Below are 19,702 nucleotides of genomic sequence, written 5' to 3'. Positions count from 1 at the left end.
ATTCTGTAAATTTGTCAGGAAGGTTGTTTTGATGATTTCTGGGTCAAGTGCTAAGATTGGTCATCTCCGGTCAAAAACTAGGTCACAGGAGGTAGAAATAGAAAAGCTTGTTAACACATTAGGGGCTGCAGTTTTCATCCAAATATTCTGGAAATTTGCCAGGAAGGTTGTTTTGATGATTTCTAGGTCAAGTTCGAAGTTGGGTCATCTCCGGTCAAAAACTAGGTCACAGGAGCTAAAAATAGAAAAAAGCTTGTAAACACTCTAGTGGCTGCAGTATTGATTCAAATATTCTGGAAATTTGTCAGGAAGGTTGTTTTGATGATTTCTGGGTCAAGTTCGAAGATGGGTCATCTCAGGTCAAAAACTGGGTCACAGGAGCTAAAAATAGAAAAAGCTTGTTTATACTCTAGTGGCTGCAGTTTTGATTCAAATATTCTGGAAATTTGTCAGGAATGTTGTTTTGATGATTTCTGGGTCAAGTGCTAAAATTGGTCATGTCCGGTCAAAAACTAGGTCACAGGAGCTAAAAATAGAAAAATATTTTTAACACTGTAGTGGCTGCAGTTTTGATCCAAATTTCCTGGAAATTGGTCAGGAAGGTTGTTTTGATGATTTCTAGGTCAAGTTTGAATATGGGTTGTGTCCGGTCAAAAATTAGGTCACATTGCCCAAATATGGAAAAAATCTTTATAACACACTAGAGGTCACATGTTTGACTCAGTTGTCATCAAACTTGGCCATGATGCTTGTTTAAGACATTGCTTGGATGCGGTTGTGTCAGGTGAGCGATCCAGGGCCATCATGGCCCTCTTGTTTATATAAAGGGTATGCTGTTAAAATATATTTGTCATTGATATATGAATAGATGATGTCAGAATAACATTTACGCAGCATTTGTCCTTAGTTGTTTTTTTTTAAACGTTATTGTTGCATAAGTCTTCATCAAAGCAGAGGATTGCTTAAAAAAATCCAGACTATGTGAAGGAAAAATATGGATCTCATTATTTATCTGCCATTTGTCACGAATGCTTTTCGGTGGGATGGTCGACTTTTGTCATTCAATTCTTTAGTGAATTATTATAAATGAATAGATCTAGATGTTTTGACTACAACATCAAAATATTGACACAATACCAAATTTTGAATAAAGAAATTACGTCATGTCTTTTATAAACAATCATTCTTTTCATTTCGTAAAAAAAAATAAAAAAAGAAACGAAACGAGGAAAAAAATCAGTGTGACGACTGTTCTAATAATATCTTGGTTTATATGTTTTTTCAAGTACAAAATATACACTTAAACGAATTGACTTTCGCATAAACGTATCTGATTTAATATTTAAAAAAAGGATATTTGCGCTGTTTAATAAATATGCACGGATTAAGAATTGTCTTCCTTTTCCTTTGTCTGCAAATGACACAGGGATGTTTTCGTCCGCGTCCTAACATCGATAATGATAATGATGAGCCAGAGTGTCCATGTATCATATCCAGAGCACAGTGGGGAGCACGAACAGCAAAAGGTACAACGCGGATGACGTCTACTCCAACGTATGTAGTAATACACCACGGCGGCGTTGGATCTAGATGTTTTAAACCTGAACAATGCAAAGAAATAGTTCGAAACTATCAGAAATATCACATGGATACCAATGGTAAATTATGAATACAATTATGTTTTTGAAAACTTTACTTTTTATCACATGATATATTAAGATCACATCTCTGACTGACGTATCACACTGCGTTTTACTAATAAAATTTGGTTGAAGAATAAATAGGTTATTTAAGATTATTTTCTACAATATTGTTTCTTTTTCCATAATGTGCATTTGTTTGATTATTCCCGTATTGTACAGTTGAATGTCAAATAATCTACCTATAATTATTGCATAGGAAGCACGTCACAAACCGTTCAATAAAACAGTATGCATGGAGGTCCAATTTCAATTTGTAAATATCATTTAAGTATTATTCACTTTCTATCTTTCTTTCTCTAGAATATTCTTTTGATAAAGATGCTAAGCAACGAGTTGAAACACGCGAGTAGCTTTCACCTTATGTATGTTTATCTATATAATTATTGATGTATTTTTAGAATGGGACGACATTGGTTATAACTTCATAGTTGGCGAAGACGGCAACGTGTACGAGGGTAGAGGATGGGGATTAGTAGGTGCGCATGCTCCAGGCTTCAACAGTAAGAGTTTGGGTCAGTAAGCAGCTGTTTTTTGGCAATTATAGCACTTTTTACTTAGGCGTAAACCTTTGATAAAACACCCTGATTTCACAAAAAAAAAATGTTAGTTATATAGAATAACAATAGCGCACTCCTCTTTTTACAGTTGCACATTATCTAACGAGATATTCTAATTATTTAACTATTTGATATCTTCGCATCATTTTTAACCAAAAATAGGAATTTTTATAATTTAATATTTTAAAAGATACCTCTTAACGTTTAAGAACATTTCGACTCTGAATTTTTATGTTTAATTAATGAAACGATGATGTACATTTAAACAAAATTTAAAAAGTGCCGAAATGATTAATTGAGTTTTTTTTTGTGAGGGGGGGTGTTGGGTTTTACGAAATTTTATCGAATCATTAAAATTAAACCCCTATTTAAAATTTTATCTCGGAAAAAAGATAATAACTTTCTGAGTATAAAAAATAATATACCTTTTTTTGTAAAATACATGAGTTTTGGGACTGTTATATTAAAATTTAACTTTTAAAAAATTCATTCTGTGTAATCAGGTATTGGTATTGGAAAAATTTTAGTAAAGTGTACCAAACAGCGCAAGAATGCGGTAAAACAGTTGATATCCTGTTCTGTAGCTCGGAAGAAGCTATCGCCATCATACACACTGCGCGGTCATCGTGACGTGAAAAACACAACAGCATGCCCTGGGACAAATTTCTACAACGTTATTCAAACATGGAAAAATTATCCAAAAAATTAACTCAATATTCCTGTTTTGACATACTATTTACTGAATGAACTTTTTCTTATTTTATTCTAGTTGTCTGATTGGATACATCGATCTTTTTCCCTAGAAGAATGCCATGTTTGTTTTTTAGGTTAAGAAGTGCATAAAAAGTTTGCCATTCTTGTACTTTTTTAACAAAGTTCCACAATCAATGCACCAATAAATAGCTTAAGCAAATGAGACAGTCCTTTTGTGTAAGAACTTTCCGTCCTCAAACCATGTAGGTCCAAGTAAACAAGAGCTGTCACAGGAGACAGCAAAGCTCGACTAATAAAATACTGGACGCAGTAAGGAGGACAAAACTATGAAAGAAAAATCAACTATGTATAATTATGTATTAAGTTATAGTAAAAAAATAACATTTGTTAACATAAATTCCAAGATCAAGGGGAATAATTCTAGAAATAGTCATGCTAGAGTTATGGACCTTGCCACACAACATTTGTGTAATGATAAGAAATATATATTTGAAGTTTGAAGTAGATACCTTAAAAAATAAAGAAGTTATTATATTTCTTAAAGAAAATCCAAAGTTCAAAGAGAGATAAATCTGTAAATATTGCTTCAAGAGTTATGAACATTGTCACATAAAATGTAATTGATGATAAGGAATAAGTATTTGAAGTTTGAGGTAGATACCTTTTAAAATAAAAAAGTTAAAATAAAAAATAACATTTTTCTAGTAAATAAATCTAAGTTTATGGGGAGATAATTCTTGCAATATTGGTGCTAGAGTTATGAACCTTGTCACATAAGATGTGGATGATGATAACGTAAATATATTTGAAGTATGAAGTTGATCCCTTTAGAAATAAATAAGTTACAGTAAAAATAATATCTTGTATGGAAAATTCTAAGTTCAAAGGGAGATAAATCTGTAAATATTGGTGCTAGAGTTATGAACCTTGTCATATAAGTTGGGGATGATGATAACGTAAATATATTTGAAGTATGAAGTTGATCCCTTAAGAAATAAAGAAGAAACCGTAAGAAATAATATTTTTTGAGGAAAATTCTAAGTTCAAGGGGAGATAAATCTGAAAATATTGGTGCTGGAGTTATGAACCTTGTCACATAAGATGGGAATGATGATAAGGTACATATATTTGAAGTATGAGGTTGATCCCTTAAGAAATAAAGAAGTATCAGTAAAAAATAGTATTTTTTAAGGAAAATTCTAAGTTCAAGGGGAGATAAATCTGAAAATATTGGTGCTAGAGTTATGAACCTTGTCACATAAGATGTGGTTGATGATAAGGAACATATATTTGAAGTTTGAAGTTGATACCTTAAGAAATGACAAAGTTATAGTGAAAAATATTTTACTGCACCAAAACTTTAATCTAAAATCTGGACGCGGACGCGGACGCCGACGCCGACGCCGGGGCGAGTAGGACAGCTCTCCATATACTTCGTATAGTCGAGCTAAAAAGTAAAGCATTATTATTTTCACTACCTTTAGCCACAGATACATACAATATATTAGCTCTATGCTTTAGCTGTACTGTTCGTCAACATTATTCCGAAGTCTTTTCAGAAACCTGTAGTAATTTTATCGGTTTATCAATTCTCTACTAAGCCATGCATGAGATATTTCGATGGAAATGCGTGCGACATTCGCATGACATACACATTCATGTCGTTAGTACAAGGACCTGAAACCCCGCGCGAGTTTTGTCGCTAAAATTTAGAAAAAACATTGGCTCAAACAATTCGCCAGGTGATGCAATTCAGTGTGACACTATCCATAAACAAGATTGATTTCGACTGTTAATAATTACTTAAGCATACCACGACAAAATTGTATGTAGTGTTAGTAATAGCCTGGATTGCCAGTCACTGATGTTACATGCTACTATATAGTGTTAGACAGTGGAGGGGGTCTTATCAATTCAATTAAAATAACGTTAAAATCAAGTCACCACCAAGCATGCACCACGTCACTTTTTTATTATTTCTAAAGTCAAACACATTGGAAGAAGAATATTCCAAAAAAAAAAACTGCCTTCAACAAAATGTAATTCTAATCATATTTGTCATTGATGTGAAAATGCGCAAGTATTTGAGCTACCAATCATCCTGTTAAGTTTCGTAGTAGTATAAGAGCAGTAGTCTGGACAAACTTTAAAAATCAAAATCATTAAAGGGACTCCACTGAGATTTTAAAAGTCTAAAAAAAACATTTTAATTTCTTACATAAATGAGCTGGGGCATTTTAAACAGAAATATATTCGAAAATATTAAAGAAATATACTTTGAAATAAATTGAAAATCTTATTTTTTATGCTTTTCTTAGCCCAATTTGAATGAAAAGCGTTTAAACGCTTTTCATTTTGGGGTCATTTTTTACAATTTGATTAATTATCCTGGAAAAACGAAGTGCGCGAATGATCTGAAATTTTGCACAAAGATTAGTGGTCTAAGCCTACATCAAATGGTACACTTATCTTGAAAAAATATTTTCAGTCCCATTGTGTCAAAAAACCTCAGTGGAGTCCCTTTAAAGGGCCATAACCCTCACAAATATCATCGAACGGAAAAATGTAAACGATATGCAAAACTAAACTTAGTACTGATCATTCCTTTACAGATGAAATCGCATCAGTAGTTCCCAAGTAGTCTGGACAAGCTTCTGTGTAGCTTGCATTGACAGGACAAAACACCTTTTTTTTATTTCAAGGACTATATCTCAGCCAAAAATCATTCAACCGGAAGACCCATGTTATATGCCAAAGGACTTGAGCTACTTATCAGTCATTTAAAGATACATTGCTATTGCGTTAGTAGTATAAGAGGAGTAGTCCACACAAATTTTAAAAATAACAAGATCATTCAGATAACGTGTCGGCTCTTAATAGCTAACTGCAAGTTGTAGATTCTGTGTAGCAGGAGACAAAAAATCAGTAACAGGGTAAAGCGCGTTTTTATTCAAGGGCCATGACTCAGCCAAGTCATTCAACCGAAACCCCCATTTAATATCCGCAAGTACTTGAGCTATCTATCAATCCTGTTAATTTTCATTGAAATTGTATTAGCTCTATAAGAAGATTAGTCTTGACAAACTTTAAACATATAATCATTAATGGGCAACTGAAAACTTGATTCCAGTTTAATCTTTCTGGTAAACGCCTTATCACCGTGAATAAGAAATACGATAACAGATAACCTTGTAAATTGCAACAAATGCTGTTTCTACCTTATGATGCTTGTACAGCAATGAATATTCACTTCCACTTCATTGATTAATGAATTTTCACTTTTTCCTTAGCTTAAAAAATTAACAAATAACAAAAACCAAATTGTATTTGCAGACATGAATCATTAGATATTATATGTTCATGTACAATGGACTTATGAAAGACAACTAAAAGCCTGTAAAGCATTTCATTTAGTTTATTCTGTCATGTAAACAACAGACCAGCAAATTTTCCAAATATCAAATTCATGTTTACCAAAAGAAAAGAGAAAATAATATACATGACAGAAATGAATACATTACCTGAACATTACTAGTTATGACAAAATATAAACATAGTATAGTAACAAAATGCATTTCCCAGGTATCCAGGACAACAACAAAAATGTACTTATTGTCTAAACATAATCAACAATACTCATGATGAAAAATAGACAATTTTTATTATTTATATACCTTCATCTTAACAGAATATGTAGAGTAGATTTCAACAAGTATATATTTTAACATAGCATCACCACTTACTCTGTAAAACAAGAGACACAAGTGGAACTATAATCGCTTACCTGAGAAAAAAAGGTAAGCATATAAATTAGATCTCAAGAAGTAACAGTGGATCAAGTCTATGAAAATGACCTTAGGGATATAATTTTGTATTAGTTATGCAGAGTACAACAAGGCAATGCTGCATGACAAACAGCAGAATTCTTCGCCACATACATGTAGTTTCCTATAAGACGTATAATTTCCTATAAGAAGACTTTTCAATTCTTTTAAGTCTTTTTTTTTCTATCCTGTGACTTTCCCAGCAAAGGATCATTTAAGGATGATTTCTGTGCTGTTTGGTAAAAAACTACAAAGTGGTATGAGAAAAAGAATTAATTCAATAAATTGCCAATGATGATGGTGGACATTGGCGATCACAAAAGCTATAAGAGCAAATCAATATTTGTCAAAAGGAGTTAAAAAGTCAAATTTTTTCAAAATCACCCAAATATACATACATGTATATTATTCAACATCTACACATTATTAACAAATATACATCAAACAATACTGTATAACACAGACACAACAAAACATGTTAGTACACATTTCATAAATAACCAGAAACAACACACTACACGTATATGTTTGAATAGCTAATAGCTAAAATGAACACATTGTTACAATCAACAAAGTCTATGTAAATTAGTATTTCATTGCCTTACATTCTCAAAAGAAATTTATTGAAATGAATCTATGAAAATAAGGGATGGAAAATAAGAGATATCTCGCTTAGTAATAAAAAAATCTGAAAATATATCGCCTTTATGTTTTAGTGTTGCGAACTGTACACTGTAAAGTTACATAAACTTATCTAGTATAACATAAATATTTGTATCAAAAACAGAATCAAAACACTTCAGTTTATTTTATGCTTTTCAGTGGATTACTGATTTATCCGTGAAAATTATATTTGATAATTTCACAGTGAAAATTATCAAAATATAATTTCACTTTTTTCAATGACGAAACTACTTTTTTAAGATTTTCCCCATGTGGTACCTCAATTTTATTTTTACGGACAATTCTGACAGTGTCATGCTGTTAAAAGAAATAGCAAAGCTGAAATAGATAAATAACTTAAATGTCAAAAGTAACACAGAGAGAAAACTTACTTCTATTCCTTCAAATTCCAATTACCAAATTTCGTCTCTAAATTTTTTTGTTTCGTTTTTAAGTCTAAAAATTAATTCCTTTCCCATGCAAAACTGCTCTTGATGACATTTGGGCATATTAAAGTATCCTACGAGCAATAACTGCCGTATGCTTTATGAAAAATTGAAAAGCATTGACAGCCATCACTCGTAAAATAAGTAAAAAAACCCAGCGTTCCTTCAGCTGTTCAGCAAGCTTCCAAGTTTTCCATTTTTCCTAGCCCCTTTTCTGAATGTTTTCACTTCTGTCAACACTTATTTTTTGTCTGTTACAATCCTCAAATAAGTTTTCTTTCTTTTTAAAAGGTGTATGACTAACAAATCAAAATTATATCCTTCTGAATCTTACACAATTATTTTCCTCCCATGAAATACACAACTTTAAAAAATGGCTGCCGTTTACATTTTAGAAAGCCAGGTCTAATATAAATTCGCAGTAAGTAACAGAAATATGGATGGATGGTTGGAATTTTCTCCTACAAGAATTGTTTGTTTTAATTATTAAAACAAGTGATCATTCATATTTTTTTAATAAAATGAATAAATATCACCGTCATTTAACCTTGAATGGCGGACTTATTTTGCAGCTCAAGATTTCTTGTTTTAAATGAGAAATTCCGTCTAAATGGGGCTCTCAATGGGGGAAACAGATTTTAATATTAACGTTAACATTATGGAAATTTCGTTTTAACTTGTTTTTAAGCATAAAACAAAAAGAAAATTTGTCTGTTTGTTGTGTAAGATGGAATTTTATTTCATCTCGTGAACTTTAAAAACAGTATTCTCACTCGTGGCTACGCCACTCGTGAGAATACTGTTTTTAAAGCTCACTCGATGAAATAAAATTTCATCTTACACACAAACAAACAAATATCCTCTATATATGAGTTACAACTCTCACAAATTTAACACTACACTTGAATCAACTAGTTCTACTGAATTATCAAATACTAGCACAACAAAAGCTTAACATAGAATCACACAAGTTTGCTAAATATAAGATGGTTTTCTGTAAACGCAAATTATTTGTTGTATTATCCCCCTGATAAAAACAATCTTAAACTTGTGTTAAAATGCAACATGTCTGAACATTTTAGTTGAGTCATTTAACTGGAGTCAATTACATGTATGTGGAAGGTTTTTTAGTGCTGTTTGAGAAGTTATTTGTATTTGTAAGGTTTTATTTATTTTAAATGGTTGCCTTTCAAAATAAATTGTTCAAAATACTAATGTAAAAGAATCATTACAAGAACTTTTCATGTACAACATTAAAACAACTAAATAGTCATAATTATGAAAGTCCTTCATTGAATAACTGTTGTACATTCATGCCAAGTATGCTTCAATAAATAGACAGCCCTGATTTATATTTAATTATTTGAGAATAAATTTCATTGTTAGTTTATCAGTTAATTACTAACTTAAAGTTTGCAAAATAATGTTTTTTTTTTATCGCAATGAAAACCACATCGATGGCCTCGACGAACGCAGTAAAGCTCACATAACCCACAGTTATACGCCTTTTAGAATGTTCTTATTGCAATAAAACCCACGATGAAAGCCTCAACGAATGCAGTTAAGTTCAAACAACTTACGATGATAGTCCTTTCATATATTTTAATGATTACATATAATGTGTACACATATTTGCAGTACATATTTTACATATTCTTCGATGTTTGAAAATTGTTTTATACGCATAATTATATACATATATATAATTTCACTTAAATGTTTCAACATACAGGATCTTTAAACACTAAGTATAAGTTAGATTTTATTGAGCGATCATTTTAACAAGGTCACTCCCTACGGGGTCTCTTCGTTTTGGGTTCTTGATTGTTAAAATTTCTCCAAATGAACAGTAACATATACAAAGGGAGAAAAATCATGAAACAAAAATGAATGGCACACTATTCTCCCGCTAACCAGTTCATCACACTGACTATTCACCCATAAACTGTTTCTTCCCGGGTTTCTTCCCCGGACAGTTCTTCTGTTAATTTAAAATATAATCAGCTATCCCTCCAAAAAGATATTTATCAATTATTTATTTTCATCTTTTTATAAAGGTATTTTATTATTATTTGTTTTCCAATATGATATGAAGTATTGGAAGTGAAGGCAACTTTTCCCCCATAGATTTACTACATTTACAAGTTGTACATAGATGCATGAACCAAGAATCTTTTAAGAAGTCATGTAGAATCTAATTAAGACTGTTCAAAGTAAAAATCTTGCAGAATATATTATAATATTTTTTTCATATGAAAAACATATGAAAGTTCACATATATTTAACATATGAAAACTTATTCATATGAAAAACATGTGATACCATGAGTTTAACATATGTTTGTTGACACATGTTTTTCATATGGTCCTGTTTACATATGTTAATCTTACATATGAAAAACACATGTTCTTAAACACATGTTTTTCAAAACACACATGTTTTACATATGGAAAACATATGGAGTACCAAACATACAGCAAACATGTAGTGCACATTTACCTGTGCACACCTGCGCCACCTCAAAACAATGCCAATTAATTTCATGTTACATCCAAATATCCTGTATTTTGTAAAACAAAACAGAAACAACAAAATAACTAAACTATACATACATACATACATGCATGCATGCATGCATGCATGCATACATACATACATACATAACGTACGTACGTACGTACGTACATACATACATACGTACGTACAAAATGATTCATTTGAATACTCGATTGATCCGGGGTCATATTTTCAATAAAGAACATTTAAAGCTTCTTTGAGACCATACATCAGTCTTGCAAACTTTAAATTATGTCGTTTCACTTTTTTTTATAAAGGGTATTCCAGAACACTTTGCTCTTTAAATATATTTGTCATTGAAATATGAAGAGATGTCGTCAGAATAACATTTACGCAGCATTTGTCCTTATAGTTGTTTTTTTAAAACGTTAGTATTGCATAAGTCTTCTTCAAGGTTAGGATTGCTTACAAAAAATCCAGACTATGTGACTACGAAGTGTGAAGGAAAAATATGGATCTCATTATTTCTCTGCCATTTGTCACAAATGCATTTCCGTGAGATAGTCGACTTTTGTCATTCAATTCTATAGTGTATTATTATAATTGAAAAGATGTTTTGACTACAACATCAAAATATTCACACAATACCAAATTTTGAATAAAAAAATTACATCATGTATTTTATAAACAATCATTCTTTTCATGTCGTAAAAAAAGATTTGAAAAAAGAAACGAAACGAGGAAAAAAAATCAGTGTCCAAAAGAATTGACGGCAGTTGTAATAAGATCTTGGTTTAGGGCCTTTATGTTTTTCAAGTACAAAATATACACATAAACGAATTGACTTTCGCATAAACGAATCTGAAATAATTTTCAAAAAGGATATATGCGCTGTTAAATAAATATGTACGGATTAAGAATTGTCTTCCTTTTCCTTTGTCTGCAAATGACACAGGGATGGTTTTTTTTCGGTTTACCAGAGTGTCCATCTATCATAACCAGAGCACAGTGGGGAGCACGAACGGCAAAAAGTACAACGCGGATGACGTCTACTCCAACGTATGTAGTAATACACCACGGCGCTGGAGCTAGATGTTTCACACGTGAAAAATGCCAAAAACTAGTTCGATACTACCAGAATTTACACATGGATACCAATGGTAAATTATGAATACATTTATGTTTTGAAAACTTTACTTTTTATCACATGATATATTAAGATCACATCTCTGACTGACGTATCACGCTGCGTTTTACTAATAAAATTTGGTTGAAGAATAAATAGGTTATTTAAGATTATTTTCTACAATATTGTTTCTTTTTCCATAATGTGCATTTGTTTGATTATTCCCGTATTGTACAGTTGAATGTCAAATAATCTATAATTATTGCATAGGAAGCACGTCACAAACCCGCGTACGTTCAATAAATTAGTATATATGTATTCATGTAATTATAAATAATGCAATCAAGATTTTATAATCTGTATCTCGTTAAATGTATGGTCCTTAATTAAATGTATCCACGAATGAAATGGGGACTAGATATTTTGTTTGAGTTCCAATTTCAATTTGTAAATATCATTTAAGCATGTATTCACTTTCTTTCTCTACAATAATCTTTTGATAAAGATGATAGGCAACGAGTTGAAACACGTGAGTAACTTTTACCTTATGCATGTTTATCTATATAATTATTAATGTATTTTTTTAGAATGGGATGACATTGGTTATAACTTCATAGTTGGCGAAGACGGCAACGTGTACCAGGGAAGAGGATGGGGAATAGTCGGTGCGCATGCTGGATCCCGTTCCATCAACAAAGATAGTTTGGGTCAGTAAGCTGGCTATTATGGCACTTTTAAATTAGGCGTAAACCTTTGATAAAACACCCTGATTTCACAAAAAAAATGTTAGTTATATAGAATAACAATAGCGCACTCCTCTTTTTACATTTGCACATTATCTAACGAGATATTCTAATTATTTAACTATTTGATATCTTTCGCAGTCACTTTGAACCAAACTAGGAGTTATATAATCTTAATATTGAAAAGATCACACTCTTAACAGTTAACGAGACATTTTCAGTACATCTGAATTTTCATGTTGAATATTAATGTAAACAGATGATGTAATTTAAGCAAATTTAAATGTGCCGACATGGATTCAATACTGCACGTCTTTGTTTTGTGAGGGGTGTGTGTAGGGTTGTACGAATGTTTATCGAATCATTATAAATTAACACCCCTATTAAAGATTTTATCTCGGAAAATAGATAATAACTTGCTGTAGTATAACATCAAATAAATGATACCTTTTTATGTAATATACTATGATGGTTTGGCACTGTGTATATTAAAGTTTAACTTAAAAGAATTACCATTCTCGTGTAATTCAGGTATTTGTGTGATTGGAGATTTTAGTAAAAGTGTACCAAACCAGGCTGCACAGAATGCGGTAAAAGATCTGATATCCTGTTCTGTAGCTCGGAAGAAGCTATCGTCATCATACAGACTGCGCGGTCATCGTGACGTGAAAACCACAGCATGCCCTGGGACAAGTTTCTACAATGTTATTCGAACATGGAAAAATTACTAACTCAATATTCCTGTTTTGTCATACTGGTTACTGAATGAACTTTGACTTTTTTCTTATTTTATTCCAGTTGTCTGATTGGATACATCGATCTTTTTCCCTAGAAGAATGCCATGTCTGTTCTTTAGGTTAAGAAGTGCATAAAAAGTTTGCCATTCTTGTACTTTTTTAACAAAGTTCCACAATCAATGCACCAATAAATAGCTTAAGCAAATGAGACAGTCCTTTTGTGTAAGAACTTTCCGTCCTCAAACCATGTAGGTCCAAGTAAAAAAGTAAAGCATTATTATTTTCACTACCTTTAGCCACAGATACATACAATATATTAGTTCTATGCTTTAGCTGTACTGTTCATCAACATTATCCCGAAGTCTTTTCAGTAACCTGTAGTAATTTTATCGGTTTATCAATTCCCTACTAAGCCATGCATGAGATATTTCGCAGGAAATGCGTGCGACATTCGCATGACATACACGTACAAGGATCTGAAACCTCGCGCGAGTTTTGTCGCTAAAATTCGGAAAATTTGTGTCTCAAACAATTCGCCAGGTGACGCAGTTCAGTGTGACACTATCCTTAAACAAGTTTGATTTCGACTGTTAACAATTACTCAAGCACACCACGACAAAATTTTATGTGGTGTTAGTAATAGCCTGGATTGCCAGTCACTGATGTTACATGCTACTATATAGTTGTTAGACAGAGGGGTCTTATCAATTCAATTGAAATAATGTTAAAAACAAGTCACCACCAAACATGCATCACGTTAGTGCTTTTCTTTTTTTTAAAGTTAAACACATTAGAAGAATATTAAAAAAAACTGCCTTCAACAAAATGTAATTCTAATCATATTTGTCATTGATGTGAAAATGCGCAAGTATTTGAGCTACCAATCATCCTGTTAAATTTCGTAGTGGTATAAGAGCAGTAGTCTGGTCAAACTTTAAAAATCAAAATCATTAAAGGGCCATAACCCTCACAAATATCATCGAACGGAAAAATGTAAACGATATGCAAGACTAAACTTAGTACTGATCATTCCTTTACTGATGAAATTGCATCAGTAGTTCCCAAGTAGTCTGGACAAGCTTCTGTGTAGCTTGCATTGACAGGACAAAACACCTTTTTTATTTCAAGGACTATATCTCAGCCAAAAATCATTCAACCGGAAGACCCATGTTATATGCCAAAGGACTTGAGCTACTTATCAGACATTTAAAGATTCATTGCTATTGCATTAGTAGTATAAGAGGAGTAGCCCACACAAATTTTAAAAATAACAAGAGCATTCAGATAACGTGTCGCCTCTTAATAGCTAATTGCAAGTTGTAGGTTCTGTGTAGCAGGAGACAAAAAATCAGTAACAGGGTAAAGCGCGCTTTTATTCAAGGGCCATTACTCAGCCAAGTCATTCAACCGAAAACCCCATTTAATATCCACAAGTACTTGAGCTATCAATCCTGTTAATTTTCATTGAAATTGTATTAGCCCTATAAGATAAGTCTTGACAAATTTTAACAAGAGCACCTCTAGGCGGAGCATTATATGCCCAAAAGTGTTTTTTGTTGTTGTAAGGATGAAGCATTTGTAAGACATTACATAAATTAAATAAAGTATTTCCTCTTTCAAATAACAATCCTCCTATAAAGTTTGAATATTGTGGGCCAAATGGAACTTAAGTTATGCTCTGGAAACTGTTTTCAGTTTTGAGGTAATAGTGACCTTTGACCTTGTGATCCCAAAATCATTAGGGGTATTCTACCCAATATGGACAATCATCCTGAAGTTTGAATATTGTGGGCCAAATAGACCTTAATGTATGCTCAAGAAACTGTTTTCAGTTTTAAGTAATAGTGACCTTGACCTTTGACCTTGTGTCACCAAAATCAATAGGGGTCTCCTACCCAATATGGACAATCATCCTATGAAGATTGAATATTGTGGGCCACATGGAACTTGAGTTATGCTCCGGAAACTGTTTTCAGTTTTAAAGTAATAATGACCTTGACCTTGTGACCCCAAAATCAATTGGGGTCTTCAACCCAAATTGGACAATCATCCTATGAAGTTTGAACACTGTAGGCCAAATGGAACTCAAGTTATGCTCCGGAAACTGTTTTCAGTTTTAAGGTGATAGTGACCTTGAGACCCAAAATTCAATAGGAGTCTTCTACCCAATATGGACAATCATCCTATGAAGTTTGAATATTGTGGGCCATACTGAACTTAAGTTATGCTCCGGAAACCAAATTGCTAACGGACAGACAGACAGACGCCAGGGGGTATAACGTAATATGCCCGAAATATATGAAATGTAAAAATAAAAATCATTAATGGGCAACTGGAAACTTGATTCCAGTTTAATCTTTCCGGTAAACGCCTTATCACCGTGAATAAGAAATACGATAACAGATAACCTTGTAAATTGCTACAAATGCTGTTTCTACCTTATGATGCTTGTACAGCAATGAATATTCACTTCCACTTCGTTGATAAATGAACTTTCACTTTTTCTTTAGCTTAAAAAATTAACAAATAACAAAAACCAAATTGTATTTGCCGACGTGAATCGTTAGATATTATGTTCATGTACTTATGAAAGATAACACAAAGAATATGAAGCATTTCATTTAGTTTATTCTGTCATTAAACAACAGAACAGCAAATTTTCCAAATATCAAATTCATGTTGACCAAAAGAAAAGAGAAAATAATATACATGACAGAAAAGGAATACATTACCTGAACATTACTAGTTATGAACATCAATAAATAACAGAAAATATAAACATAGTATAGTAACAAAATGCATTTCCCAGGTATCCAGGACAACAAAAACATGTACTTATTGTCTAAACATAATCAACAATACTCATGATGAAAAATAGACAATTTTTTATTATTTATATACCTTCATCTTAACAGAATATGTAGAGTAGAATTCAACAAGTATATATTTCAACATATCATCACCACTTACTCTGTAAAACAAGAGACACAAGTGGAACTATAATCGCTTACCTGAGAAAAAAAGATAAGCATATAAATTAGATCTCAAGAAGTAACAGTGGATCAAGTCGATGAAAATGACCTCAGGGATATAATTTTGTATTAGTTATGCAGAGTACAACAAGGCAATGTTGCATGACAAACAGCAAAATACTTTGCCATAATTATACATGTAGTTTCCTATAAGAGATATAATTTCCTGTGCTGTTTGGTAAAAAACTACAAAGTGGTATGAGAAAAAGAATTAATTCAATAAACAGCCAATGATGATGGTGGACATTGGCGATCACAAAAGCTATAAGAGCAATCAATATTTGTCAAAAGGAGTTAAAAAGTAATTTTTTTCAAAATCACCCAAATATACATACATGTACTTGTATATACTATTCAACATCTACACATTATTAACAAATATATATCAGACAATACTGTATAACATAGACACAACAAAACATTTGATCAACTTTTGTTTGTACATATTTCATTAAGGACCAAAAAAACACACTTTATGTTTAAACAGCTAATAGCTAAAATGAACACATTGTAATGGTCAACAAATGTCAACATTAGCATTTCATTGCCTTTCATTATCAAAAGAAATTTATTGAAAAGAATCTATGAAAATAAGGGATATCTCGCTTAGTAATAAAAAAAATCTGAAAATATATTGCCTTCATGTTTTTTAGTGTTGCAGACACTGTAAAGTTACGTAATTGTATCTAGTATAACATAAATATTTGTATCAAAAACAGAATCAAAGCACTTCACAGTCTATGACCTACAACTCTTACAATCACTACACTTGATTATACTAACTCTACTGAATTATCAAATACTACCACAACAAAAGCTTAACAAAAATTCACAACAGTTTCCTAAATTCAAAATGTTTTTCTGTAAATGCAAATTATTTATTTATATTATCCCAATGATAAAAACAATCTAAAACTAGTCCCAAATGTGTTATAATGCAACATGTCCGAACATTTTATTAGTCTCATTTAATTGGAGTCTTTATGAAATAGCAAATTTGCAAGATCAACTACTGTATATACAGGAGTGTGGCATTTTTGTTTGTTTGTTGAGTAGTTGTCTGTATTAGTGAGGTTTATTTATTTTAAATGGTTGCTTGTGCTGGGTTATTATCAAAATAAATTGTTCAAAATACTAATAAATGTAAAAGAATCAATACAAAACCTTTCATGTATAATATTAAAATAAAACAACTAAATAGTTATGAAAGTCCTTCATTGAATAACTTTTGTACATACATGCAATGGATACTTCAATAAATAGACATCCCCCATTTATAATTAATTACTTGAGAATAAATTTCATTGTTAGTTTATCATTTATAATAATAACCAAATTTAAGTTTGCAAAATAACGTGTAAAACTAGATCATCATGTTACCGTTTAATCATTTTTGAATATATTTAGATGTTTAGTTGTTTCACAGAATTCTATCTCAGCAGCATATTATGGTTAGACGAGTTTAGACGAGTAGTGCACTATCACTTATAAAATCAACACTTTTTGACAAAATCTATAAATAAAGGTCAACATTGTATAATGAACTGAACTTCCTCAAATTTAGTAAAAAAATAAAGCATGTCAAAGAGTAGTATAAATCACAATGATATTAATACCAATTACATACAATAGGAATTTTGACTTTTTTCTTTAAATTGCACATACGAAAAATTCAAAATATACACTTTTATTTAAAGGAACTCCATTGAGGTCCAAAGCCTTAAAATATATTATTTGAATTGCTAACAAATATCACCATGAACACTTAAAACAGAAAGATGTACAAAAGATAATAAAAAAAATATACTAAAAATAAATTGAAAATCATATTTTTGTGTTATTTTCACCACAATTTTGAGTGAAAAGCTCAATTTTGGGTCATTTTCCACATTTAGAATAATTATTCTAGAAAAACGGAGTGAGCAAATGATCTGAAATTTAGCACGTAAGTTATTGGTCTAGACCTATATCTAAATGGAACATTAATCTCAAAAAATCCTATTTCCAGTCCCGTCATGTCAGTGTTGGTTAATACATTAATCAAAATTCCTGAGATGGTCAAATAATGACTATTTCAAATATACTTGTATCAAAATAATTGACAGTGTACGTCTCACTCACTGGCCGAATTTTGAGCATTTATCAATTCACTTAGCCCTTAACCTACTGGAACTGAAATTAAATAAGCATTTACCACCAGTATAGAGCCAGGCCAGAATGCGCATCCATGGAGTCTGATAAGGGTCAAATACTGTTAGTAACTAGATGTTTAACTTTTATTACTGAAATCCCTTAAATCTTAAATGGACTCTCCTAAATTCAATGCAGGGCAATTTCATTATCATACATAATTCAGCAGGTTAAGACAATCAGTAAAAAAATATTGTTTCCTGTTATTAAAGATATTTTTTTTCCCAGAGACATAAAATTTGGGGTAAACTGGTTAACCTAGTTAAGATATGCTAAGTCCAGTTAAGTTACATGACTTGGCGGGTCACTGTGACACATAAATCATACAAGTAATTTGAAATACATGTACTTTGTAAAAAAATTGAGTTTACAGTATAAAAGGCCATCACTCTTATTTTCTTATGGAATCTTGCTTAGTTATGCTTACAATTTACTCTGACAAAATAGGTGACTCAGTTCTGCACTCTACATAAACAAAAGTAGATTTTCTGTCCTCAAATATAAATCTAGCATTAACACAAATAAACTATGTACTCTTGTTCTATGTTATAAAAAAATCTGACAAAAGCAGCTTCATCAGTATAAATTACTGTTAGCTCTAAACATGGACACAAAGTGATAAGCCTTTGCCACCAGTATTTTGCATTTTGGCATAAAATCCCTAAAAATATTGAATAGACTGCTCTAAATTCAAAGCAGAGAAATTGCATTACAAAATTTCAGCAGGTTAAGATCAGCAAATGTCTTAACATCTTAGTCGCTAACATAAAGCCATTCAACATCTAAGAAGTAATAGAGACTGTGTACATATTCAGCAGGTAACTTAAGAGAGAACTAAACCAAACTTGTATAACTTGCATATTAAAAATGAAAAGAGAAATTAAACTATCCTGTACAATTTTTCTTAACTTACAAAATGGATTGTTAGATTTCATGGTAACAAAGTGTTACAATCCATTATTAATATAAATAAATAAGAATTTAATTTAAAGAATCAACACATGATTTCACTTAAAATTATAAATCAATAAATATATTTAATAAATATGTATGTATATATAATTAATTTTTGACTTGATTTTTTGAGTGTGTCTAAAACATCTGCTATGATGTTACTGTTCTTGATTGTTCTGCCTTTATCTTAGCCGCAATACTCGATGTGTACTGTTTAAGGCGAGCTTCCATACTCTGAAAATTTAAGAAAAGCATATCATAATCTTCTTAAGATAATTAACTATGTTTGAAGAGAAATTTTCACAAACTGTTAATCTAAATTAAAACATAGTTGAAGAGAAATTTTCACAAACTGTTAATCTAAATTAAAACATAGTAGCTACTTCAAAAATTTATCGTTTTAAGTTAGGTTTTAAGTCACATAGATTCTATGAACATCATACTAGTTTCCAGAATAACTGTCACAGTGTATTTCAAGCCAAGAGGACACACAAAT

The 19,702-nt window shown here is 31.4% G+C and overlaps 2 protein-coding genes across 4 annotated transcripts in view; one reads left to right on the top strand and one right to left on the bottom strand.

Annotated features, from left to right (window-relative positions):
- The first annotated feature begins 1,231 nt into the window (after nt 1-1,231).
- On the top strand, nt 1,232-13,238 carry LOC132717859 (peptidoglycan-recognition protein SC2-like). 2 transcript variants are annotated; one of them, XM_060701433.1, is made up of 3 exons: nt 1,232-1,658; nt 2,102-2,215; nt 12,825-13,238. In XM_060701433.1, the coding sequence occupies exons 1-3, from the start codon at nt 1,376-1,378 to the stop codon at nt 13,022-13,024; spliced, it is 597 nt and encodes a 198-aa protein (XP_060557416.1). In that variant the 5' UTR covers nt 1,232-1,375; the 3' UTR covers nt 13,025-13,238. The 2 variants fall into 2 exon arrangements, with proteins under 2 accessions (XP_060557416.1, XP_060557417.1); XM_060701434.1 differs by lacking the exons at nt 1,232-1,658; nt 2,102-2,215 and adding exons at nt 11,183-11,584; nt 12,138-12,257.
- A 2,402-nt stretch (nt 13,239-15,640) lies between these two features.
- Nucleotides 15,641-19,702, bottom strand: part of LOC132717854 (ATPase family AAA domain-containing protein 2-like) — a 28,330-nt gene continuing 24,268 nt past the window's right edge. For both annotated transcript variants that reach the window (XM_060701428.1, XM_060701429.1), the window contains one exon: nt 15,641-19,440. In XM_060701428.1, coding sequence (XP_060557411.1) covers nt 19,357-19,440 — 84 coding nt within the window. In that variant the 3' untranslated portion in view covers nt 15,641-19,356. The remainder of the gene's footprint in view (nt 19,441-19,702) is intronic.

Source organism: Ruditapes philippinarum, unplaced genomic scaffold (genome assembly GCF_026571515.1).
Source record: "Ruditapes philippinarum isolate M1 unplaced genomic scaffold, ASM2657151v2 ctg1131_1_1_1_1, whole genome shotgun sequence".
NCBI lineage: Eukaryota > Metazoa > Mollusca > Bivalvia > Venerida > Veneridae > Ruditapes > Ruditapes philippinarum.
Note: the sequence above shows the minus strand (reverse complement) of the source record. Positions and strands in the feature narration are given on the sequence as shown.

Excerpts from the sequence above, each read along its gene's own strand:
- LOC132717859 (XM_060701433.1), top strand. The coding sequence starts at position 1,376 with ATGCACGGATTAAGAATTGTCTTCCTTTTCCTTTGTCTGCAAATGACA. Across the intron at positions 1,659-2,101 it reads ATATCACATGGATACCAATG|AATGGGACGACATTGGTTAT; the intron begins GTAAATTATGAA and ends ATGTATTTTTAG. Across the intron at positions 2,216-12,824 it reads CTTCAACAGTAAGAGTTTGG|GTATTTGTGTGATTGGAGAT; the intron begins GTCAGTAAGCAG and ends CGTGTAATTCAG.